Here is a 27,902-nt window from a genome sequence, read left to right as displayed (position 1 = left end):
TACAGGAGAATGGAGAAAGTTACACAACGCAGAACTGAATGCATTGTATTCTTCACCTGTTATTAACATTATATCCAGACGTTTGAGATGGGCAGGGCATGTAGCAGGTATGGGCGAACTCAGAAATGCATATAGAGTGTTAGTTGGGAGGCTGGAGGGAAAAAGACCTTTGGGGAGGACAAGACATTGATGGAAGGATAATATTGAAATGGATTTGGAGGTGGGATATGATGATCGAGACTGGATTAATCTTGCACAGGATAGGGACCGATGACGGGCTTACGTGAGGGCAGCAATGAACCTGCGTGTTCCTTGAAAGCGAGTAAGTAAGTATTTCAGATACTGAATTGCCTTGATAATCAATACTGGCTGTTTTGCGCAAGACATGGAAGTATTTTTTTTTAAATCTCTTTTGATTTTACCATATTTATAGCTAAATCATTTAATTACAGAACAAACATTTCATCATCACTATCATATTCAAATTTGCCACCTTAATCGTCATGGCCAACTTCTACTAGGTCGTTGTTTGCAGAGGAAGCACTGGCATCTGGAGGTAATATGGTGAAACTTTCATCAATTGCACATAGCCGCCTTGATCCTCGTTTCGCATCTTCTTTATAGGTAGCACCAAGTAGGCCGTGACACACTTGCACCAAAGTCAGTGCTGCCAATTTTGATTTCTTTACATGAGTAATCAGAGGTGATTGTTAAACATTTTGCCCGTTTAGTTCTCTTGTTTTTCATTGTGAAATCAGATGTTTTAGATTTAAGCCTAGTCTAGGATTTAAGGTTGGTTTTTGATAGAATTTGTCTATCATATGGTAATGCTACCAACGAGCACAGAATAAATCTGTGCTCGTTGAATGCTACTTTTAGACTTTACTGTTGCCTGAATGGAAATATAATATTGGTACTTGTGTTTCCCGCCGAATTTGTTTTTCAGGAGTATTATTTGGAGGGAATTGTGACTATAAGGACGTATTTTGTTGTTCTATGATCGTAAGATAATAGTTACCTTCGTAATTAAGGCATTGGGAGTGATTTATGAGATTAAATATGTCAGAGAAAGAGAATGGAATGGCCGGTCGCTTGAGAAAACGGAAGGTAATATTTATTACATTTAGAGATCAGTTCTTAAAGTATCTGGATTTCAGGGAGTTGGGACAAAGTTGTAATGTCAGCAATGAAATTGCTCAAAACAGTGACGCGAGACTACTTTGTACATTGTGTGAAGTGTTCAGAACAGTTTAGGTGAAATAATCAACATTCTTTGAACATTTATGTAATTCCGATAAAAAGACATTTCGGTAACATTTGTTTTACATTGAGAGAATCGTTAAAATCGAAATAGGAAAATTATGTAATCTGTCGTTCATTTTATGGATTCGAAAATGACTAAGTAAATTACCAACTGATCCTTGTGGTCAGACACGCATACACAACACTCGACAGGTTTAGACCTGCAGTTGAATAATAGTGACGAGAAATTTGTGTGTGTGTGTGTGTGTGTTTTTTCCCTCCAGTTGCTAAATATCTTAACGTCACTACACTCAACTAATATTTCGCGATCATTGATCGCACTTCTCATTCTTGTATTTTGCAGACATTCCAGAAGGTTCATGATATAATGATATGAAAATACGATATAGAAGTAATATTATGGAAATTTAGTATTATACGATGAGTTTTTAAGAAAATTTTGATGTAGTTGGAAGCTTGTATCGCGTGCTATAGAAAAGCCCATTTTTTTGTTCTGTATGTCTTTCATATATTAATAGTTTTGTTTGTATTCCTAGTGCCAGTTGGAGATCAATAGAAACAAACTATGACATCACCTGCTCAGTTCTGAACAGACATGTCACAGCTTAGTTTCTTACTCCTCAGTCACTGCTGCTACTTACAATAAGAGTGATAACATACATTGGAGCTCTGACTTTAAATATCTGTTAAAGTTTTCTAGACATTTAATTTTTTTTACAGGTTATTTCGTACAAGGATATGCTTGACTTTAACCTAACACCTGAAAAGATTGAAAAGTATGAACGTAAATCTAATGGTTTCACTGAAGACAGTTTTAACAGCAGTGAACCGGCATCATTTGATACATTAACATTGTCTTTTGAAGACGATGATGGAAATGAGCCAACAGAATATGAATTGGAAAGGCAGAGGAACATTGAAGAACGGAATAGACTTTTCCAGTAAGACTTATTTGCACAGCTAATTTCTGTTTGTGGTTTTGATCTTTAGATTTAATACTTTGTGACGCAAAAGTCACTTACCAAATGGAGAGAACAATATTATTTTGAAATGACGAATGTAGAATCATGAGAAAGACAACAAGGACCATGGCAAGGATGATGATAAGGGCCATGACGAACACCATGCCAAGGATCACAATCAGGAGCACCATGTGGACTATGACAAGAATCACAACAACGATCACTATAAGGACCATGACAAAAACAACAGGGACCAAATTAAGGACGATGACAAAAACAAGTTTTATTTCAAGAATGACAAGGACCATGACAAGGATCACAATATAGGTGATACATGCCATGGTCATATATTAATCTGTATCATGGTGCTTGTTGCATTTATCGTTATCCTTATAATGTTCTTGTATCTTTGTTGTGGTCCTTGTTACCTTTATCGTGATTATTATTGTGGTTCTTGTTGTCTTTGTTATTGTCCTTATTGTGGTCTATGTCATGGTTAAGATTGCAAGAGTGGGCCTGAGTAGCGCGGTCAGTATAATGCTGGCCTTCTGTGCTCAAGGTTTCTGATTCGATCCCTGCCCAAGTCAATGGCATTTAAGTGTGCTGTCCACACCTGTGGAGTAATGACTAGTACGTCTGACTGTGAAACAATGTGGCCCGGGTTCGGTTCCTGGTTGGGAGAAGTTACCTGGTTAGGGTTTTTTCCGGGGTTTTCCATCAACCCAATATGAGCAAATGCTGGGTGACTATCGGTGCGCATCTGTGTGAGGAAGTATGTTTTAGTCACTGGCGTAACTCAGTTGGCTAAGACACCTGTCTGCCGATCCGGAGTTGTGCTCAGGCGCACGTTCGATCCTCGCTCGGGCTGATCACCTGGTTGGATTTTTTTTTTAGGTTTTACCCGACTGGAAGGTGAACGTCAGGTAATCTCTAGCATTTCACTCCAATCATACTGATTTAAACTGTCACTGACTACATTGTTACTTTTTTCTTTAGACATCATCCTGATTGTGCTGTATTTTAATTGTCTCGTAATAATCTCTTTCTATTATCTAATATTATTTGAAATATATTAACATTCTATGTATTTTAGTTTAATTCTGCTACACAGTTTATTTCAGTGTTTAATTAACAGTTCATAGTATTTTGTTGTTTAATTTGTAAATAACTTTTGTATACATGTAACTCTCATCTAAATCAAATTGTTGGATTCTTTGTAAGTTCATGCATATGTATATACACTTTTTGCTGGTTGAGTGGAAGAGAAGGCCTTACGGCCTTAACTCTGCCAGCTAAAATAAATCATTATTATTATTATTATTATTATTATTATTATTATTATTATAATCCTCGGCCTCATCTCGCCAAATACCATCGATGCTAAATAACCTAATATTTTGATACAGCGTCGTTAAATAACCGAGTAAAAATAAAAATATGTTGTATCAAATGCAAGTTACTTGTATATATGAAATTATGAAGTTTGCATTGTTAGGCTTACATAGAGTATTATTAAATTGTCACATTTTTGTAGGCAACTTCAAATTGGAGATGCCAAAGAAGCATTAAAGGAAGTGACCAGAAAACCGAAACAGCTACCCAAGAAACGAGAAAAGTAAGTACAGAAGTGTTAGAGTTTACCACTGAAAAAAGAAGAGAGATCTTAATAAAAATGACACATTACTATGGCTAAGCATCTGATTTATATACAGAAAATATAAGTTAGTAAATACATCATTCTACAACATATGCAAAAGTGGCATTTCTTTGTATGTCTGGGTTTGATGAATTTACAGTAATTTAATTTTTCTTGCTGTGATTCAAATTTATTGACTCGGACCTTAGAAATTGCATACAATATATTAATTTGAAATGTGCAAACAAATTACTTGCCAATACAAAATACAAAAATAGTTACTGGTAAATAAGTAAAAGTTACATTTTGAATTTATGTTTAAATTTAGAGTAAAAATATTATATGAGTGGCTTGATATCCAATCAGGTATTGAATATGAAAGTCTGTAGTTTATTTGTTATTCTGGATGGCTGTTTTACAGACATGCAAAAGAATCGCCACTTCCATTGCGCCCAAAGTCTTTAAGACTTCAACACCTGACTCCAACTGGAGATCCCTTACCAGAGAAGCCAGAAGTTATCAGTACTGCAAAATCAGCAGTTGATAGAGCAGTTTCAAGAAAGCCTTCAGGTAGGTGTTTTGATTGATTTTTAATATGAAGAAACCACTGAGAAATCTTCCAGTGACATATATGTTTTTAATGTATCCAGCAGGGTGCTGATAATATGAAGCCCGCTGTAGTCCTCAGTTAAGGTTTCTTGTAGTAACATGACATATTGGCACATAGGAACTTGGCATTCATCTCGTCGTAGTGAGGTGGCTTAATCTTGTTTAACCAGACAAGAAACTAAATGGTACTTACAGAAGTTGCAGCAACACAAATGTAGCCTCACTGCTTTTTACTGTATCCTCTACGAGACAGTACTGTACATAAGCGACTGAGAGACATAAAATTGCAGTTCCACCAAACAATAACAGTTAAGAAGAAAATGATTAGTAGGTCATAAACTTTATTTTTCAAAGTAAATTTTTTTTTGAACAGAACCGTTTTGGATGCATATTCAGAGAGAGAAGAAAATACTGCTGTTAACAGAAATATTTATAGGGACACTGGAAAAAGATTCTATCTTGATTGTATTATATTTCATGCAGTGTTGGTTTTTTGTATACAGCAAAACTTAGTTATAACATATATAGTTGGCAAAGAATATATTCTATCGATGCTTCTGTCAACTACAGACAAATTACTTGAAAAGGCTTCAAATCAGATAATTTCAAAATATCAGGCATACAAGTTACGAAAAGGAGGAGATTTTTTAATTTTTTAAAAAAATCCGCCCGGATGCTGGACAAAGGCGTGAAAAATAGGTCATGTCCGGACAAAAGAGGACGTCTGGTCACCCTACCAAACACTAATTGAGTACAAGGGACCTGAAAAATTGTGTCGTTATAAACGAGTGATGCAGTAACTGAGACGTATAGTTTTTAACTTATAGACAAAATAGGCATGGAAAGATGTACAATATTGACTGGTAGAGTACTAGAGGAATCTCTTGGTCTGTCAGTCATCATTACTAGTAATTGCTAGAAGGGCTATTCACAAAGTAACTTCCGTTTTATTGTAACAAAAATGACAATGTTCCTGGATTTGTTTGCAACAATTTGAAACTACAACTTCGATTTATTTTTCTGCATAGTTTCTGGCTAAATTGAGACACTTAACATAGCATTTGCGGGATTTTGAATGATGGATTGATAGAATAGAGAAAAGTTCTCTTCGGCACCAGGACTCGAACCCGGGTTTTCAACTCTACGTGCTGATACTTTATCCACTAACTCACACTGGATTCCAGTTCCGATGCCGGATCGAATCCCTTCAGTTTAAGTTATATCTCTCAGTTTTTCCCTTTGGTGGCCTACTCTCATGTACTGTGTCACAGAATATGTTACAGTGGTACAATGTCCAGCACACTATATACAGAGGCACACTCATTACTAGTGAATAAGTGGCTGGGATCCAACGGGATGAGCTCTGTCTTGAATCACTAAATGATTATTTCCGCATATCATATTACAGTATTATGATGTACCGATGTACATATGTACTTTGATACATCATAATAATGAGATTTTGAATGCCGCAGTCATAAAAGTCTCCCGCATGTGACGGAAGTCAAACTATGACACTGGACAGCAACTCTTCGTCATTGTCAAAGCGCTACGATGCAAGCCACTTCTTCATATGCATGAAAAGATGGTAATCACTAGGCGCCAAATCAGGGCTGTATGGAGGGTGACCAAACACTAGGGTGACCAGATTCACATTGATAAAAAAGAGGACACAGCTTAAAAAACGAGGAGATTGTTCGAAAAAAAGAGGACAAAAAATATATACTTAGATTTAGGCTGTTTTATAGTAAACCAAGAAACATCCATTTCAGTCACATAATCACCACAAAAGAAGTGTCGCTTTTAATGACTGGCACACTCAGCAGGAGGCTTCACTCCGTTTGGCAAGGGCTGGGTCAGTTTAATTTGTCTTTATATTTGCCCTTTGCTATCTTATTGTTACATCAGGTCTTGATCTTAAGCAGCGCACACAGTGTGAGACACATAAGGGAAACTAATAACCAGGGAACGGATTTATATGGACTAAAAATATATGAAATATGTAAATATATATGTAGTTATTTTTACCAAAATATGGAATTAAATATGGATTTTTACCAAAATATGGAATTAAATATGGACTTAAAATTATAAAAAAATGACTATGTACGTTAAATATTGGTACATTTTAATCAAACTAAACAAAAAATATAATGGACGTACCTTATCTTCCAATGTAGTTTCAACAAAACACAATTTTTATTGTCTGTTACCATAACAATAGGTTACAAACATTTCTTTCAAGTGCTGAAAAGTGAATCTTCTTCTATTGTCTCTGAGGATAGATTTATACTGACTAAAAGAGCGTTCGACGTCACAAGAAGTAACTGGTACATAATTCAATTTCACAATGTCTGCTGGGGATAAGTCCAAGTTAATCTTCACTGTTGATTCACCACTCATCACAGCAACAACCTTTTGTAGTTCTTCATATCCAGGGTTTTTTGAAAGTACAGTGTCCACCTTAGCTCTTACTGCATCTGCAACTTTACCTCTACCACGATTCAGTTGTTCCACAGTACTATTTATAATTTCAAAACTTTCAGATAATGAAAGGTGCCTATTTTGGAGACTTTTGAGCGTTTTTATGATGCATGAAAATGTATGCTGAATGTGAGCTAAGTCATTCTTCACACTTATGTCACAGGTAACTGTTTTCGCAGTATCAATTGAGACTGCATCTTCAGAGTCCAATGCAAGGAGAACATTGTTAATAGAGTCTATATGTTCGGCATAATATTCAACTGCTTCTAGCCATGTACCCCATCTAGTTAAAATTGGCTTTGGTGGCAATGGAATTTCAGGGTACATTTCTTTCAACACGTTAACTCTACTGGGAGCTTTGAGAAATACTTTTTTCACTGATGAAATCAACAAATCTACTTTAGGGAAATTGTCTCTGACCACTTCTGCCACACGATGAAATGCATGCGCCACACAAGTAAAATGAGTCAATTTAGGATATACAACAGATAATGCTTGTCCAGCTTTGACCATATAAGGGGCAGCATCGCTAATAAAGAATAACACATTATCGTACATAATACCCTTTGGCCACAGGATACCCATAGCTTCGTTGAACAGTTTAACTATAGTTTTGTTATTGCACTTTTCTAGAACATCACAATGTAAAAGAATTCGTTCAGAATATTGTTCACTTAACAAACCGATAACTACATTACCAACAAGTCTACCTTCTTTGTCGGGAGTCTCATCAATGGAAACCCAAATTGAACTATCTTTAATTTCATCTCTTATCTTCTGTATTGTCTCATCGTAGATGGATGGAGCATACGTCTTCCTAAGTGTTGACTCATCCGGGATTGTATGTTGAGTATATTTTTCAAGGAATTCCCTGAAGACCTTATTCTTTAGTTTGTAGAGAGGAATATCAGCAGAGATGAGAGAACGGCACAGGTCGATGTTAAACTCAGATCTTACATTCGATGTTGTTGGTTGTGTTAAAAACAATTGTCTCTGCTTGGAATTTAGTTGTTTGTTGGCCTGATGTTTACTAGTTGTAATGTGTTGTTGCACCAGGAACTTTTGTGTAGATGATACTGCACACTGACACAAATTACAAAATAATATTTTATTGTCAGTTGATAAACCATCTTCTTTAAATTCTGAAATGTAACTTGTTAGTTTTGATTTTAAATTGACTGAATGACGTACTTTTGGCATATTTACCGTCTTTATAGTATGATTTACAAAACTGAACCTATGTGTACTCTGACTGGCATTTAACTGTTGAGCTGCACAACTGAAGTCTGTTAAAAATTTTAAATTAAATTAATACAGTTTTGTAACTTACTTTCCCATTGTTGATAGGACTGCTAATTTTCAAATAACTCTGATGTTAAAGGGATTACTGAACATGTGTTTAAATCTCTATTGTTGAAATGTATTTTTAAAAGTTAATGGAATTTTGTTTTGTTTTATTGTTAAACCTAATATAATATGGACTGTTTTATATGAAATATGGAAAATATATGGAAATTAACGAAAATATGTACTAAACTCTAAAATATGGAAAAATATGGAAAATAAAAGTAGGATTTTTCAACCCTACACATTGTGAAACATAAAGATAATGCAAAATATAAATTATATTAGCTTTATAAGTAAATATGTATTTACATTTAAATCCTTTCCCTGCTAATAACACAGCTGTGGGTTCAGAGCCACATAGCAGTGGAGAAATAAGATGAGTGCAGTGTATATGAAGTCATATGTTTCACAGTATGTTATTCATTGAACATAAATAATACTTTGTGCTAATTTTTAGGTCCAATTCCTATGGCACCAACTTCAGAGAACACTTGTGATGAAGGAATTCTGAAAAAAATGTTGGAGAATTTCAATGATGGCTGTGAAAAAGAAGAGTCTGTTAAGCTCAGTTTAGATTTTGAATTGGAAAAGTGAGTAATAATATTTAAATTTTAAGGTGGGAGGTATGCCTCAATGCATTCAGGCTGTTGGTTTTTTGTGCACCCCTTGATAAGTAATGAGATGTAATAATATTAATTATACTGTTTGTGATTCCAGAAATTTTTTATAGTTTTCCTTACGAAGTTGCTGTGATAAAGTTAAGTCATCTACAGTACACGCAATCCCCAAACTGGAGGACTGCACCTTGTTTCAAAAGTAATATAACTGCAACGTCTTTTCTAAGATCCACAATGATACAGCATCATAACTGTTGATAGTCCCTTGTTTTTTACATACAGTCATTCTTACTCAGTGTTTTAACTTTTAATTGCTATATTGCTTTAAATAATGCAGTGTAACCTTTGATGTTTGAATCTTTCAAATGAAGCATATTGCTGTGCATAATGCATGTTGAAATACTATTTTTAGAATCTGTTACAGGTGGGACAAAATTGGAAAAGCATTTTTGTGATAAATGTTAAATCAAACGTTTTCTGTTTTTCTGTTATTGTCAGAATTTTAATATCGATATTAATGAAGAAATGGATATTTAAAAAATTATAAATAATTTTTCCAAGACCCTTAAAATATATTCACTTAGCAAAATAACTGAATGAAAGTTGCTGCCAGTGTTAAGGGTGGGACAAAACAAAGATAAAGTTTCATTTCAAATATATTTTCCTCTTCATTTCAGCAAAACTTTCTTACAGCTCTTTAAATAGTAAATGATACCTGTTATTAACAACTTTACATACCTAAGTTACTGACAATATGGAGGCAACTGATCTCTATGCATCACAAAGTACATAACAATATTGAAACCATGTAATAATTTTACAAAAAAATTGGTCATATGACACGAACTATGTAAATTTATACATCAAACAAAATTTTCAAGTGCTGAAACCTCAAATTAATAATAATAATAATAATAATAATAATAATAATAATAATAATGAAGTTACGAGTTTGAATTTGACTACTCATACATAAGGTTTTCCTGAACCTTTTTTTTAGGTAAAAATTTCCTTATTTTATGGAATGGCTTATTACTGAATTATAAGGTGGCAGATGCCTTCATTGCCAAATAGGGCCTACTTCAGAATTGGAAACCTACCAACCAAACAATCAAACAAAAAAAAATTGTATACTGAAGTAGGATGCATATGTTGATCGTCCGGTTCAAAAGTGTGACAACTCAAAAATTGCCATTTTTTAATTATTTATACTACTGAAAGCCCCTTTCGGAGCTCTTTCCGATTCAATATTGAGATAAGTCATATTTACAACCAAAAAGAAAAAAAAAACGAAATAAACTGCTTTAGAAGTAATTATAACTATGTACTTTATTAATTCATTATTAGTACATTTCGAAATGTATTAATAATGAACTGGAAGACTGTGATACACTCGTCCTGAATACCGACTCATTTCTAATTGTCGTGGTTATGAACCAGAAATCTGTTCCTTTCTAAGTGATTTATTTGAAACTTTCAACTGAAGATATCTCAAAACTTGTTTTTTTTTAGAATAACTCTTCTCGGGTTCTCAGCCAGGTGAGTTGGAGATTAGCTTCCAAGCTTTCGACGGCTAGCTCTGCCATCTTCTTCAGGGACGAAGTGATGTGGGACCACATCTAGCCAGTATATATGCAAAAGTAGGGCTTCCCGCTGCAGGCCAATCAGGAGCTAGTTCCTAGTCCCGACCGCCAGGCGCATTCTGGTTGGTGGACATGTCAGCCAATCAGGAGTCACTTGCTGGTCCCGACTGTCTGCCGTGTGCTGGTGGTCTAAGCGTATTGATGGCAGGTTTCCATGCTGTACTCAGCTGTAGACCCCCGTCTCTGTTGAAATTATTGCCATCTAGCTGGATTTCGATGGCTTCCTTGATAACTAAGTCCCAGTAACCTGATGTCTCGTCCAAGATGGTGGTGGTGCTGAAATCTATCTTGTGGCCAGTTTCTAGGCTGTGTTGGGTTACTGCAGACTTATCAGGATAATATAGTCTTATGCGGCGTTGGTGTTCCTTGCAGCGTTCCATAATAGTTCGTCCCGTCTGCCTGATGTAGCATTTCCCACACTCACAAGGTATTCTGTAGACACCAGATGTCCTGAGACCAAGGTCGTCCTTAACTGGTCTCAGCAAGTTCTGGATCTTTGTGGGCGGCTTATGGATGGTTTTAATCCCGTGTTTTCTTAGCATTCTGCTAATTTTGCCCGAGATGGGGCCGTAGAACGGGATATATGCCATGCCCTTTGTCTCCTCTTGTTCCTCGGCAGGTGGTTTGTCCGAAAAGGCCTTTCTGAGGGCCAAGCCGATTTCCCTGTTGCCTGGCGGTCGGGACTAGGAACTAGCTCCTGATTGGCCCGCAGCGGGAAGCCCTACTTTTGCATATATACCGGCTAGACGTGGTCCCACATCACTTCGTCCCTGAAGAAGATGGCAGAGCTAGCCGTCGAAAGCTTGGAAGCTAATCTCCAACTCACCTGGCTGAGAACCCGAGAAGAGTTATTCTACATCAAACGCCGGGAAAGCCTCAAGTCATACATTGTTTTTTTTTAGTTATCGCACTTTTGAACTAGACGATCGATGTGCTGATATAACTGTGAATCACTGTATAAAGACATTTCAGAAACCGCATTGTGATTTACATTAAACTCTATTGTAAGTTACTTCATATTTATATTTTTGTAATGTTTTTCCTTAGTCATTATTTGTTATTTTACTGTTTGTTTACATTTCTTGACAGGTTCAGGCAAGAACTTTGTAATCTGTCCTTAACAGAGGAAAGAGTTGCCAAGGTGGTTCCATTTCGTGTTTATTCTATGGCTGTGCATCCTTCAGAGAGCAAATTAATGTTGGCGGTTGGAGACAAGTGGGGTAATCTTGGTACGTGGACAATTTAAACCCAGAATTAAAGAAAAAGAAAAAGAAAAAAATAAAGATTTATTATCGTTACTATTCTCGTCATTGTTAAACACAGCAAATTATTACTGTGTTATTATCATTATCACTGTCATCATTATAATAAATCTTGGCAAACAAACGAATATTGTTTGTCAAATGCTTCAGATGCCTTCCTAGTCTTTCTTTTCCCTCTTTGTTAGCAACAAAAAATTCGTATAGGTAATCTGTATTCATTTTTCCTTCTATATTGAATTACTTGGCAATATATTAATTTTGTGGAGAATTGGTGTGATTCATAGGTTGTGTATAATTTTGTAATTTCTTTGATCTAATGGAAAGTATCCTCTTGTCCTGTTGTGTTTAAACTTGTCAATTTTCTGTTTTCAAGGTGTTAAAATGATACTGCTGTACAATAGTGCCAGAGCTATTACAGTGTTCAGTAATTGTATGACTCTTTTTGAACTTACTGAATCTTGTTAAATATTTTTTTATTTTTCGTATTTCTAAGTAGAAGTTTTGTCTTTGTATGCAAATTCTTCGTAACCTTATATGGCAAGTGACATTCGTGATAATTGGAATAATTCGAATGATTTGTTTCTTCTTATGCTGGGTTTTCGAAAGTAACTCATAGTTCTGATTAAGAAATAGGTCATTATTTTAGATTTTATAGAAGAGAACCTTTCAAAATATTGTTCAAAAGAAAGGCTTCTTAATAATTATAAATATGACTATAATTAAAGTCCATCCACCCTAAATTGATCCTAACATAAACAAACCCCAATTGTATCCTTCCGCCATTCACACCGCAATTACTGTCACATTGACATGGAGCAGTTGAGAAGTACATAATGATGGCATGTGAGATAAGTAGGCTACGGTACACATTATATTAGCGTAATAAACGAAGTAAAATACAAATACATACATAGAATTAGTTACTATTAATAGTATTAATAATAAGTTAGTAAGTTTTAGCAGAACAATTAGTAGTTTAAGCATCAATTATACAGTATATTATATACATGGTGAGAGGGCATAACACTGCAACAGAAGAATCAGCACCTCAGCCATTTTGTTGCATCAGAAGCGACTGAAGTGCTACCGCCCTCAAATGCGTCATGCATTTGTAATAAACTATTTTAAATTGTAATTATTGATCTCAGAGTGGTTAGGTATATTTTATAATCATTTCTATGTTTTGGATATTATTATTTCAATTACGGAAGAATAACAAGTATATTCAGGGAACATATTTTTAATTCAATGAATTCACGTGCTTATTGCTATACATTGTGCTTCAGTGTCATAACCAATGAAACGCGAGCTGGTCACATGGGTTTGTTTTGACGCGGATCATTTTAACAGAGGATACGGTATAAATACTCTGTCGTTATATTTCGGAATCATTTATGTGGTAACAAGAATATAGAACAACAAGTTGTTTCCTTTTTTTTTGTTTATTGCTACCTGTAAAATCAATGTGAGCTATTCTATGTCAATTAGCAAACCCCGTATATGGGGATCAGACTTGGAACATATCTATTGTAATGCATAAAGAATATGTGCAAATCTTCAAAAGTTTTTGTGAAGTGTGATGAAGTATGTCTCCCAATAGCTGCAGTATATCGTTATTTTACTTCACTTTCCAATTGTAACTTCCTTTCTCTCACTACACTAATGTTTTTGTATGTTTTGCTATGGAATGTTATCCTTTGAATACTTTTTTTTTTTTTTGTAACAGGTTTCTGGGATGTTCTTTCTGAGAATGCAAGTACGAGTATCCAGCTTTTACAGCCCCACTCAGGCCCAGTAAATTGTACTAGTTTTGATCGTTACAGTGCAGTCAAAATCTACAGTACCAGTCATGATGGAACAGTACGATGTGGGGATCTTAATAAACTTGTGTTTGATGAGGTGAGTTATATATACCTTTATTGTGAATTCAGTATTGTGTTGATTTCTGCAATTATTGTTCTCATAACACAGGAAAATATGTTTATTGTGGAACATTATTTCCGGTCATACGGAGTGGGACGTCAGAAAGGGCCAAGTTTGCTTCATGCTAAAGAGCAGTACGAAGAGCGATTTAATAAGGAGGCACCAAATAACAGAACAATATTATAGCGTGTTGACAAGTTCCATCATACGGGATCAGAATTATGTCAACAAAAGAGAACAACAGGTTGCCCAAGAACGGTCACCACAAACGAAAATCATAGATGACTTCTCCAACACGTGTTACAGTCCCCAAAGTATAGTCTATGACGAACATTGCTGAAGCTTGGTTTGAGTGGTAGGTCTGTTTGGCGGATGTTTAAAGAGCTGGGTGGATTTGTGTACCGCATTCAAGTTCCTGAGAGTCTAACAGAAAGGGATTGCAGTATTACAGGAGAATGTTGTTCATGACATAACAGGATCGAGATTTCTTCTGCAACATAGGGCTTTCATCTCTTTCAGATGAAAGCCCTATTCATCTTGTTGGCTACATCAACTGACAAAGCAGCTATTCTATCAATAGTCTCTAGACACACACCTTCATCTCAAATAGCAGAAATAAATAAAATGCTCTCTCAACTAATGACACTCAATAAAAGAATTGTATTCCAATGGATACCATCCCATTGTGGAATCCTGGGAAACGAGAATGCGGATGCTTTAGCAAAGAAGGGCAGCACTGCTACTTACAGACCTGTTACTAAATCTACGTATTACTCTGTGAAAAGATTTATTAAATCTACATACTTAGACTTCAACAAACAAAATTTGATAACACAATCTCAAGGGAAAAAATGGAACTCTCTGCATCATAATCCACAGTTGATTCCCGATTTACCACGCAAATCGTCTGTAGCTGCATTTAGATTGGCAACAGGCCATGACTGTTTGGCCAAACATCTGCATAGAATTGGAATATATCAGTCTCCTAACTGTCTATTGTGCAACTCAAATCAAGAAATGGATTCAGAACATCTCAAAATCTGTGCGTCAGTGGCTAACCATGACAATATCTTGGAAAAATATTGGATTGCATGAGGTCAAATGACTTTATTGTCAAACCCCTGGCATTAGAAAACAACAACAAATTGTTTTTAGTGTTTGAACGGCCTAATGTTATACAGAAACAACTGCACAGTGTGCGAGTTACAATTTGGTGCACTGTGTCTGGTCATGGAATATTGGGCCCTTATTTTGTCGAGGATATTGCAAAGAATCCAAAAACAGTAAACCAGGTACTCTACAGAGACCTCATTATTACCCCATTTCTGGGGCTTTGCGCCGTTTTTGTTGTGCCAGAAACCTACCCCTTCAACAATAATGGATGCAGCAAGATGGAGCTACAGCCCATACTGTAGGAGAGTGAATAATCTTCAGAAATGTTATGAACAATGTGTGACACGTGATGGTACACATTTTGAACACATACCTACTGTACCAATGGATTACACTACTTTCCAACCCAGATATAATCCCCCAGAGACCAAGGAAAACAGCAGTTGCAGCCTTCAGACTATTGACAAATCATGACTGTCTAGCAAGTCATCTCTACAGAATAGGTATCTCAGCTTCACCCATATGTGTCCTGTGTAACGATCCAGCAGAAATGAATGAAGACCACTTGAAGACCTGTGAAGCATTAAGATCAGAAGAAACTACAGTTCAAAAGTATTCGAAAGCACGACTGCTAATGGCTTCATTGCCAAATGCAAGGCACTAAACAACAACAACAACAACCTACTGTACCAACGTAATTAAGTAACTTTTCATTTCATTTGTTTTCTGCATATTGTATTTGCAAATGTCTGCAATCTGTGTTTGACTGGCTTCACTCTTCCCCTTAACATGCACTACAGTTAATTCATTTTTCGGCTTTTTTCCGTTAAAATCAGTGATGCTGAAAGTATTGAAAAAAAAAATATATATATATTTAGAATCACAGTGAAGCTAATTTGATGGACTTTTGACTAAACTAATAAATATTTAATTTAAAATATTGTCTTTATTTCCTCACACCTACCTTAGTGAACCCTTTTAAAATAATTGCATAATGAGTGTATTTTTTCGCAGGTCTATGCTAGTGATGAAGAAATGTACAAAAACCACACGACATGGCACTGCCAAGTAGATCATAGCACCCTCTTAATTGCTCATGGTGAGTGCATTAGATCAATTTATCTCTGTTAATTCTATTAATTTTAGGGGAATTGTTAAACTGTATAGACTACATTCTTATAGCTAGTTTCACCAAGCTTCATTATGTTTTTAGTAATTCATTAATTTATTTACTGGTTCATTAATTTATTTTTGTAGATGAAGGCTATCAGCTGCTGTATGCACTGTAGCATTTCTGGTATGTGACGTCATAAGCGTGTACACTAGAACCAATGGGAATAAATCTATAACAAGTACTTTCCGAGTTTGTTCACGTGTGAATGTTTCAATACATTGTTCACGTGTGAGTGTTTCAATACTTGGAATAAATAAAACTAACATTTACTCTTTGTGTGTAAGATAAATAAATGGATGGAGAGACTGTAAAAAAGTATTGCACTGGCAGGCGCGAAAAATAGTGTTTAAGGTATACTGGGTGTTCATTTCAAAGTGTGTCATGACGTCACTGTTGTGAGTCAGCGATTTGAAGCGAGTTTCAGCTTTTATGTCAGAGAAGTTACCTATTAATCAAGGCGTTCAATCTGAACTTGAGAACGTGTACGGTATAACTTGGCGGTCTGTATGGTCTGTGTGCTACCATAACCTCTTTCGAACTGTGTTTTGCGCGGGCAAGTCGTACGCAGGGTATTTGTTATCATCAGTTGCGTATGGCAACATTCCACAACACAAATCAAATGCTCCGTGTCCATGTTGACCGTCGAAGTTAATGTCAACAAATACGTAAGTAATCGTCTTAACCCTCTCCACATATCAAGACAGTAAGAAAAAAACTCACCTCAGTACGTGTTCCAAAACAGTTCACATTCCTGCCACTACCGGTGTTACCACACGTATCGGTATGTACTTCCAGAGTCCGTGGGTATCCACGGACTCTGCGTACTTCAGAATGAACACCATACTTGCTACGCAACTTCTCTCGCATTTAGGTAATATGCCTCTCTGGGAGTGTAGGAAGATTGAATTCTCTAGGCTCACCGGCTAGCCACATGACGACATACAGCGAGCCATGACACACTTTGAACTGAACACGCAGTATAATTATTTTAAAAACGTGACGAGCAGAACGCTGCCGGCCATCTTGATGCTGGCTGCAATGTTGCCAACAGGAAAGAAATAACTGCAGAAGCATGTGATGTGGGATTGAGAGCCGTGCAAAGAATATTGTTAGTGAAGGAAAGAGGGTTTATTTGGTGTCATGCTTACGGTAATCAATGGCTAAGGTCATTATTGTCTTTTGAAAATTTAAATTCTCTCCTGTGGTATTTGTATTGCACATGCTCGTGAAGTACGATGTGGCAATGTTGTACACTGCCTTGCTCTCTCTGTCTGTCTCTCTCGACGCAAATGCTAGCAGACTACTGTCTTCTGAATTGCCGTTGACTCTAGTTGCAATAAAAAATGGTGATACGTTTCGATGCAGAATTGTTTCATCTGGGACAGCTCGAAAATCAAGAGCGAGAATTTAAGAAACAGTCATTTTGAAAATTTGAATGATACAAAATTTCATGAATGATACAGTGTCATGAAGACTGTGGTACTGAAAATTTTGGGATAAACTAATCATAGGTTAGAATGTCATCAGAACAACTGAGACAAAGCTGAAACTAGTCAACTAGGTAATATACAGCTTAGTTTTATTTTAACACATGAAAGTGGTTATTAAAACTACATAACTAAGAAGTATTAGTAAATTAATACAGAATTTACATTCGAATATAACACAACTTAATTGATATATTAACTTCCATTTATTAGAATTAAATTTACGCACACATTGAACATCTACCTTGAAAATAGTTACTTAACACAGCATTATTAGGTATAAGTTTCTACTTCCTTTCAGTCCACACCTGTGGAGTAACGTTCAGCACGTCTGGCTGCGAAACCAGGTGGCCCAAGTTCGATTCCCAGTCGGGGCAAGTTGCCTGGTTGAGGTTTTTTCCGGGGTTTTCCCTCAACCCAATATGAGCAAATGCTGGGTAACTTTCGGTGCTGGACCCCAGATTCATTTCACCGGCATTATCACCATCTCATTCAGACGCTAAATAACCGAAGTTGTTGATAAAGCGTCGTAAAATAACCTACTAAAAAACCTACTAATCTACTTCTTTTCAGCTCTGCAACTATAATTTCACAGTATAGTACATTAGTAAGTCTTTAATTTCTTTCATTCTGAATAATAGGTTTCAAGAATATTATCTATACCTAAATTGCAGTTATTGTATATATAATCCTCCTGAACCACTGGAATCAGGAATGCAATAATTATAGCAGCTATAGTTATGTCGAAAATAATAATAATAATAATAATAATAATAATAATAATATAGTAATAATAATAATAATAATAATAATAGTAGTAGTAGTAGTAGCAGTAGTAGTAGTAGTAGTAGTAGTAGCACTACTACTTTCACCTCCATTTTCTATATTTTGTAACCCTTTGCTTCATTGTTGGCTCTCATGCAAATGATATAGCAAGTACATGATTTACGATATAGTAGGCTGTGATTTCATAAAAATGTGATACAGTTATGAAAAATTCATTGAACACATTTAGCCATAATGAAGCATTATTTACTGTTCATTAAATGTTAAGAAAATTTGGTTGGTGAACAGCTCGGATTTTAGTGAACTGTTAAACATTTTAATGTTCACTAGTTAATTTTCATTTGGATTGATTTATTGAAGCTTGGTGAAACCGACCATTAGACTTGCAGGGTTTTTTTATATGGGGATAAATATGGTTGAAAAGTGGCCATAATATCTCTTTGATATAATTCTTACTATTACCACTGCTGCTGCCACCACCACCACCAGGATTGCCAACTTTCCCATATCTTGTTTATTTTCCTTCTCTCGCCTCATATAAGAACTGCTTAATGACAATAAATCATTATTATTATTATTATTCCAGATGATATGGTATGTGTTTAATTAAACTATCGTATTTCCCATTGGTGACCTCCTTTTGTTAAATCTTTAATGAGTAATTGTATAAGTGTGCTGAAAGTGAAATAGTTGTCAATCTGTTGTTTGTCAATTGCAGGTAATGGGGAAGTTGCCTTGGTAGATCGCAGGGATCCAAACGAAGTGCAGGATTGGTACTCCTGCCATTCCCGGTCTGTTAGGACAGTTCAGCTTCATCCTCTGCAAGATCATTATTTCATCACGTCCTCTGCAGTATGGTTAGCATACAATCCATGTAGCTCCTTTGGTGGCTGTCTGGTGTAGACCATCAGCTTGTCATGCAGGCAATCCAAGTTCAAGTTCCAGTCATGGTTGGGATTTTTTATTCTTGTTTTTTACATTTTTCTCGGAATACGTAATTTATCACAGAGTTAGATATATAAAAACTAAAACACTCGAACCTTAGTTTGTTCATATAGTGAATTAAGGATTTTGTAATTTATTCTACTTGGGAGGGGTGCACTATGATCCAGTGCTGCGACCTAGAATATCTACAGAGTGGCCGAGAAATGGGCCTGCCCCTCTTCATAAGACATATTTTACGTGAATAAATTCATTGGTTTTATGAGAAATAATGTGCAAATTCTTGTATTGTTTACTTTCCAGTGAGGCGAAGATCTGGGATCGACGGTACATAAACAAGAGATCTGCATATGCAGTTTTCGTTTTGCCACATCCTAAAGGTCTTACCAGTGCCTTCTTTTCTCCAGCTGGTAGATACGTGCTGACCACATGTAACGATGATCGACTGCGAATCTATGATGTCGCTGACATGAGAACACGACCAAATGGTATATTTCAAACATTTGTGTTTGTTAAATAATACAAGAAACGATAACTAGTTGTTACATACAAGGTTTCTCGAAAGTAATTCATAATTACAATTCGGTATATTTTTTACTCCCATCTGTTTCCTGAATTCCTCAGCCAATGAGAACTGCATACCATCACTCACCTTACTGGAGTGACACATGAAGTGGACACAACATTGTCTCATAGATATATTCCCTAACTTTTTTCCATGGTTATCTGCCCACCTTCCAACTGTCCGTCTGCTATCAGAGTGAAGGAATTGGGATGCTGTTTAGCTGCAATGTCAGGCTGTGGCCCTGTACATTCCGTGCACATTAATACTAGTTTTCATGTTTTAAGCAATGAAACAGGAAGTAGTTCTATAGGCAGCGGGTGAGTGCGGGCTAGAGGGATAGCTTGTGCAGCGTGTCACATTGAGTGAGAGTTATATACTTAATAGGTAACAGTTCTGTATAGTACACAACACTTCATACTGGATAATTAGCAAAGCAAAATCTTTAGCACGATTTGTGGCTTGTCAGTCATCCCAACCTCGACTTCACTCCTCAGAACATGAGCCCTTATCCGGTCAGTCGATTATATATAAAACAATTAACAATAGGTATCTCAGTCATAACTAGGGACCGGATTTTTATGTAATATCAAGGTGTGAAATATGTACATATTTATGTAAGAAAAATAAGCTGAGTATGTACCAAAATAAGTAAAATCACGAAAATATTTAATATCAATATCTGGTATAGGAAAGGTAAGACTCTCCAGTTGTGATTTCATACAGCATCCGACTTTTTTACAGTTTTAAATTGTAAACTTCCCCAGCAGACGTTTTTTTTTTTCCTTTTACAGAAGTAAAAATAAATAAATCCCCAAAATATGTAGATTTATGTAATAACAATTATAGTAATCTACGTATTACTCTGTGAAGAGATTTATTAAATCTACATACTTAGACTTCAACAAACAAAATTTGATAACACAGTCCCAAGGGAAAAAATGGAACTCTCTGCATCAAAATCCACAGTTAATTCCCGATTTACCACGAAAATCGTCTGTAGCTGCATTTAGATTGGCAACAGGCCATGATTGTTTGGCTAAACACCTGCATAGAATTGGAATATATCAGTCCCCTAACTGCCCATTGTGCAACTCAAACCAAGAAATGGATTCAGAACACCTCAGAATCTGTGCTTCATTGGCTGGTCATGATAATATCTTTGAAAAATATTGGAGTGCAAGAGGTCAAATGACTTTATTGTCAAATGCCTGGCATTAGAAAACAACAACAACATTTTTCCATCTGTAGTGAAAGTTTGAAATTAAATCACTGCTGTCGTGAATGTCACACCGAACCTGGCAATGCTTTGTTTTGTGTGAAGAAAATTATGGGGGACATATCTACTAATCCTGTAGACACTTAGGACACAAGTTAGTGTAAAGTGGATGTATGTCTGAATTATGAATTACATAAATAATATGTATATTTGAGGTATTTATAGGGGATAGCTTTGTGCTCGTCCTGTAAATACTATAAAAACCCCTAACCATGCGGCCCATGTTAGACTTGACACAGGTTTTCCATGGAAGGATTAGGAAGAGGCTGAGTAAGGTTGCAAATTGCATGGGAACGGCTTGTTAAGATGTGTGAAGAACAATTATAGTTCGAGACAAATAATGTCGTTCTTGTCCCATTCCACCGTATGAAGATAACGCTTTTTGTTCATTCATATTTACAATGGATGGTATGGGGTGAGTGCCTCTATTACTTTCTGGTACCAAGGACGCTATGTTTCGTCCGGAAATATATCTTTTCTCGGGTAGGTAAAAAGGCTTTTTAAATTTGTGTATTTTAAATTGTAAACTTCCCCCAGCAGACGTTTTTTTTTTTTTTCCTTTTACAGAAGTAAAAATAAATAAACCCCCAAAATATGTAGATTTATGTAAAACCAAGCCATAATATGTAATATGGGGTAAATATGTAAAAATATGTATCAAATTTTAATATATTGATGGTAATTACAAGATTCGCAAAGAAGTGTTATTTATATACGGTTAGGTTAAAAGGAATATAATATGTAATTACATAAAAATCCGCTCCCTAGTCATAACAATATAAAATACCTGAGGAAACTATGAAGTAAGCGAGTCTGTTAAAATACGAGCATTCGTTCTGGTGCAAGGATAATTCGTTTAACATGTTTCGCAATTAGTCTTGAATACACGACTTTTCAATAAATCAAATCAATGTGAATATAGTATGGATTGTGTATGATTATCATTTTTTGTGATTTACATATATATAGATATAATATAAAATTAAGATATTTTGTTGTCTTCTCAGTGCTTTGTGTAGCATCGAATGAATACCTTATGAAGATTTACGTAATGGAAGAATAAGATTTACTTATACAAAATGGCTATTATATAACATTCAAGTAATTTTATATGAACATCATTAATTGCCTCTTCTTGAGTCTCTGTATAGCATGAATACCCAGCGAGATGGTAAAGCTTCTCAGAGTGTTGTTCTACTTTTACTGTGTTACTTTAGCTACTATAAAGCAGTTGTCTAACTTTTAACTTCGGGAGAGTATTGAGTGTAAGGTCAGGTTTCTTCAACCTTTGTTAAAATGCACCTGACATAACGTTAATTAATTGTAAGTCAAAAATATGAATTACTGTTAAAGATATTTCGTTTCTTCAACTTTACATTTCATATTTTAACATTCTGTTTGTTAACTCTCTGTTAGGAGCAGAGATTTTAGAGTTCAACCATAACCTATAACCAAGTATAGGCTCAAATCTATTTTCTGAACTCTGACAATTGCGATTCTCGTTTGTTTCCGTTGTTTGATTCAGAGAGGATAGAAATCTTGCTATTCTCTCAGGTTTGATTTATGCTTCTTTCCATCGTCTGCATCACAGAAACTGGGAGTGGCATATTGGTACTGCTGTTATGAAATGGAAAACACTGGAACAAATAGAAATCATGGGACTAATTTCTCGTCTTTCGAGAGAAGTTTTCTGCCGGAAATAATTATTGAGAATAAACAAACAAACGAATCTACTTTGAAAGCAAAACGTGAGGCTTCGCAAAAAATAGCCTATACCTTTGTATGAACTTCTGTTCTGTCAAATCACTGAAATCATCCGCTCTGTTTATGTATTCATGGATATCATTTTCTAAGTAATCAAGATATAACAGTTTAGCATCTGACGCACCAGCCATATTGAATACTTCTATGCTGACAGAGAGCTAAATGATTTAACTGCATCAAATTGGGCACTTAAATTAACATAAATTTTAACAGCCTGTTAGTACTAACAGTAATTGAAGAAATGCTTCAACTGTTAAGTTTACAGTTGAAATGGAATAACACACTGTTATAATTTAACAATGGTTGAAAACCAGGCCTACTGGGTGTTCATTTCAAAGTGTGTCATGGCGTCACTGTTGTTGGGTCACTGATTTGAAGCGAGTTTCAGCTTATATGTTAGAGAAGTTGCCAATTATTATTTAAGGCGTTCTTCAATCTGTACTTGAGAACGTGTACGGTATAACTTGAATGTCGTAGCAACAGATGGCGGTCTGTACGGTCTGTGTGCTACCATAACCTCTTTCGAACTGTCTTTTGCGCCGGCAAGTCGTACGCAGGGTATTTGTTATCATCGGTTGCGTACGGTAACATTTCACAACACAAATCAAATGCTCCGTGTCCATGTTGACCGTCGAAGTTAATGTCAACAAATACGTAAGTAATCGTCTTAACCCTCTCCCCATATCTCGACAGTACGTATTTCCAAACAGTTCACATTCCTGCCACTACCGGCGTTACCGTACCTATCGGTAAGTACTCTTCAGAATGAACGCCGTACTTGCTAGGCAACTTCTCTACCTCATAGGTTATACACCTCTGCGGAAGTGTAGGAAGATTAAATTCTCTAGGCTCATCGGCTAGCCACATGACGGCATACAGCGAGCCATGACACATTTTGAACTGAACACCCAGTAGATGTTAAATGTAACTCTAATTTATCGTCTTTCATTACACGAACATTAAAAAGATTACTACACATTTACAGCTTAAGAAGTTTCACTACTACCATATATAGAGCGTACATACTCTTTGTTTTCTTTCCTTTAAGTGATGTACTGGAATCGTTTATACATCTCACATGTAACAAGTTCGTATTTTGTGCTTGTTTCAGTCATGGCCAACATCAGACACAACACTCATACTGGTCAGTGGTTAACCACATTCAAAGCAACATGGCATCCACGACGAGAAGATGTTTTCATTGTTGGTAGCATGGAGCAACCAAGAGGGGTATGTTTGTTTACTGATCACAGACCACCAACCACTACCACACTGCTACTGCTATTGGTGTTCTCTTCCTCTTCACCCGCCTCCTATAGTATTCCTTCTTACGTTTGCTGCTGTGAAGTAATGGTTAGAATGCCTGAAAGGAAGACTCATGTGGTGAGCTAGTCCATAAGAGTTTTAAGTTTAGCTCACACCTGTAGTAGTTTTCTTTCTTATATTACTCTTTTCTACGATCTTTAAACTATCACTACAACCTTTGTGCTAAAGCAGACGCTTGTTTTGGTACTGTCACTTATACTATTAGCACAGACACTCGTTTAGACACTGTCACACCAGGAATATATTTACTCTAACAAGTTATCGGCACTGAGTAGTATGCATTTTCTGTCCGCATTTTGTCACGACAAGGTTTTTGTAGACTTCTCCATTCATATCTGCTCCATGCTGCCCTGGACCACTGTACATCCGCAGCGTTCCTGAAGAGATCGGCCCATCCTAGTTGCAGTCTGCCCCGGTTTCTCCTGGCGATGTGAGGATCCCACATGAAATAGAGATATGCATCCATCTGCTGCTCTGAAGTCTCACTGTGTGGCCTCCCCATTTTATCCTACATAACCATCTTGTAATTCAGTTTTGTAACTGAAGAAAAGTACTTAACAGTTTTAAATTATATGCCATGCTCTTTTAGATCAGCTGTTATTGTACTACAGTGAAACCTGTTCAAGACGGAAGTGACACGGTCCTAATTTATTTTCCGTTGTGGACAGGTTTCCATGTTATTCAGGTGTGAAGTTAAAATGAAATATTTTATCCTTTGTATAAATGATAAACAAAATTGCATGCCGCAAATTATAGGAATTACAAAATATTCCGTTTAACATTACTGACATTAAATCAGCTTCATGTCGCTTATTTAATTGGTGAATGATCTTGATGAAAATCTCATTTCCTGTATAAATTGTGTCTTAACTCACTCATTAAGCACTATAAAGTTTATTAATTACACTAAATTTAATATCTAACACTATACTATAATACTGTATTGTATATCACAGCACATTATTTAATTGGACTAGGAGCCTACAAGTCTTGAATTCAGGATTATCTAATTTCTTTGCCAGTTCAAGGATTTGCTTTCCAGAATAGGTCCAGAAATTGACATGATCTTTGAAAGGGCAAGAAGAATCCACTCCCACAACAGTTCATTTACTTCTATGTAATCAGTTGTTTTCTGTTTCCTTTTTATATCACTATTATTGACCACAAGCCATTCACTCATGATACGACCTTTATTTTTGAAAGTGTTCAGTTACACCTGAGTTTTCCATTCCTAAATTTCAACATTATTTTCCATACGCTTCGTTTCTCATTTTCCTCGATAACTTTTACTTCATCAGTTAATGCTAGTGGAACATTTTTACGCAACCTTTTTTTTTTTATCACAAAATCACTAATACACTTGCCTTCTACCCAGCTACGACAGTATACAGAAGTGAAGCATTGAACATCTTTGAAGGGACTCGTCTGTCTAGTCAATAGGGTAATAAAATTTATGATCACCAGGCCAACACACCCTCATACCCTCGAAAATTTTGCAAAGAAAACTTGTTTTTATCTTAGTGGCCTACGTATTTCGTACATTCCTTGAAAGCACATAATGTTTCAAAATATAGTTTACATTAAAGTAGTGTGTCCAAAATATTATTTCCGTTTTGAACAGTAGCAGACAGTTTCCATTTCCGCATTGGACAGTTTCCGTTTTATTCAGAAAAAATTACATATAATACATATGAATTTCGCCGGGACCAATAAATTGTTCCGAAATAGACAGGATTCCGGATTATTCAGGTTCCAATTTGAACAGGTTTCACTGTATATGTGTTGTAGTTAAACTCTTAAGTATGAGTGAGGTTTATACATTTCAGTAATTGTTCTATATTTTTAATTTTTAATTTTTTTTTTTTTTACAGATTCTTCTGTATGGGAATCATGGTGAACGGTTACACAAGCTGATGGACGAGAACTTGGCCTCTGTTTGTTCCATCTGTTTATTCCATCCAACTCAGAATATCATTTTTGGTGGCAACAGCTCTGGCAGAGTGCATGCTTTCATGTGAAAGTTTGGGTAACTTACATTTTTGCAAACACACTATATATATCGAGTTTACTTTGTACATATAAAGGTGCATCTACACAGTTCAATTTTCCATGCGTTTATGCATGGGGGAGAGAATATTGAAAGAATCAAGTTGAAAACGAACATTCAATTAAGATGCCTGCAGATTTTGTATCTACATGGTGTGCTGTGTTGAACACCATCAATTTGCAAAGTTTGAGAAGCGTGACAATCTTATATAAAAACATTCGCATTTACATGTGAATCCGGCTCCGATCATAACTAATAGAAACTATTTTCATGTCTGACAGGTTTGGCTGTGCATAAGGAGTGAAATGATAGAATAAGCAGCAACATTAATACCATTAGAAAATCAGAACTGCTCTGGATAGCATACTTCATCTTCCATGCTGTTGTTGATGTGGTTCAGAATCGTAAATTGCTGGACAGCGTATTGATTTCTTAATTGAGTACCTTGATATCAAATAATTCTCTTCGTGTATAGAATAATCAAATCTTTTAAAGATGCGAGTTTATTATTTATTGCACATCACATAGTTAAAGCCTACTCAAATAGTGGATAAAATTTGAGAAACAAATGTGGATTTGAAATTGTTGCAAGTGTATATAGAGTGACATGATACATGAAGATTAGGTGAAAGAAGAAATCTAACATGCTGAATAAAGCTCGCATTTTGTGTGATGATTTTATTTTTGTAGTGGAACGAAATATGAGTTAAGGAAGAATAATTTCTTTTGTAAACGAATTGTATATGAGTGTGTTGGTATAAACTGCACTGCATTCAAAAATATTTTTTGGAAATTTGATAAAAATATATTTTATTTTTTTATTTTGATTGCTAATTTTAAAATGCCTTATTTTGGACACATGTATACTTTGAACGTATTAAAAAGCTTCATTTTTTGTCATTTCATTATCTTAGTTGAAACTTCTGTTGAATAGTATTTGACTGGTACAAAAATTATTTAATTGCTGAATGGTATAAATTTAAATATACCAGCATTCTCGTAAACTTCTGTACTAATTTATTGAAACAGATATTTTGGTGTTAGGTGTAATGCACTGAAAGTTGAATGCAGATTATGCACTTGTATATGATACTGATGTTCAAATCTTTTTAGAATGTGACAAAGAAAAAGTTATAAAAAATATATTTCAATAGTAATAATGTGTTGTTATTCTTAACCCATTTAGTTTCCTGTATATTATAAGTAGAATGTTGGTCACATAGACTTGTACGTTATTTTCTCGAATACCATGCACCCCACATTTGGGGGAGTATGGGAAATCAACAAATTTATTCACGACAAATTAAAAACACAAATACAGTTCAGTTAATAATAAGTTAATAAATTTCATCCTGGAAGAGGACGCATTTCAAACCCATCCTAATATCTTATGGCACACAATGCATGCGTGCTAGTTGTCTTGCTTAATTGGTCGTTTACACGATATCCTGCCACGATTTCCATGTTCCTCTGCATCTTCAATAATTTTAAGTTTTTCGCTGCAAGTAAAGGATCACAATCATGTTTAGAGGTACCGTAAACTGGGGTAAAGAGGATCACATGTGGTAAAGTGGATCATATGTGTATTGCCTAGATAAGTCAGCGCCATATGGATCACACGTGAAAAGAAAACCTTTCTTCTATAAGTGCCACTAAAAATAGTTTTCTTTGCATGT

At 35.6% G+C, this 27,902-nt stretch overlaps 1 protein-coding gene across 6 annotated transcripts; it reads left to right on the top strand.

Annotated features, from left to right (window-relative positions):
- Positions 1 to 681: 681 nt before the first annotated feature.
- Positions 682 to 27,386, top strand: LOC138702949 (WD repeat-containing protein 76-like). 6 transcript variants are annotated; one of them, XM_069830373.1, is made up of 13 exons: positions 682 to 792; positions 1,984 to 2,204; positions 3,760 to 3,840; positions 4,283 to 4,431; positions 8,759 to 8,891; positions 11,651 to 11,790; positions 13,550 to 13,722; positions 15,874 to 15,958; positions 19,025 to 19,163; positions 19,552 to 19,736; positions 23,965 to 24,083; positions 26,051 to 26,205; positions 26,508 to 27,386. In XM_069830373.1, the coding sequence occupies exons 2-12, from the start codon at positions 2,002 to 2,004 to the stop codon at positions 26,195 to 26,197; spliced, it is 1,554 nt and encodes a 517-aa protein (XP_069686474.1). In that variant the 5' UTR covers positions 682 to 792; positions 1,984 to 2,001; the 3' UTR covers positions 26,198 to 26,205; positions 26,508 to 27,386. The 6 variants fall into 6 exon arrangements, with proteins under 6 accessions (XP_069686474.1, XP_069686476.1, XP_069686473.1 ...); XM_069830375.1 differs by having other exon boundaries at positions 683 to 703; XM_069830371.1 differs by lacking the exon at positions 682 to 792 and adding an exon at positions 946 to 1,107.
- The last annotated feature ends 516 nt before the right edge of the window (positions 27,387 to 27,902 follow it).

This window comes from Periplaneta americana, chromosome 7 (genome assembly GCF_040183065.1).
Source record: "Periplaneta americana isolate PAMFEO1 chromosome 7, P.americana_PAMFEO1_priV1, whole genome shotgun sequence".
Taxonomy (NCBI): domain Eukaryota; kingdom Metazoa; phylum Arthropoda; class Insecta; order Blattodea; family Blattidae; genus Periplaneta; species Periplaneta americana.
Note: the sequence above shows the minus strand (reverse complement) of the source record. Positions and strands in the feature narration are given on the sequence as shown.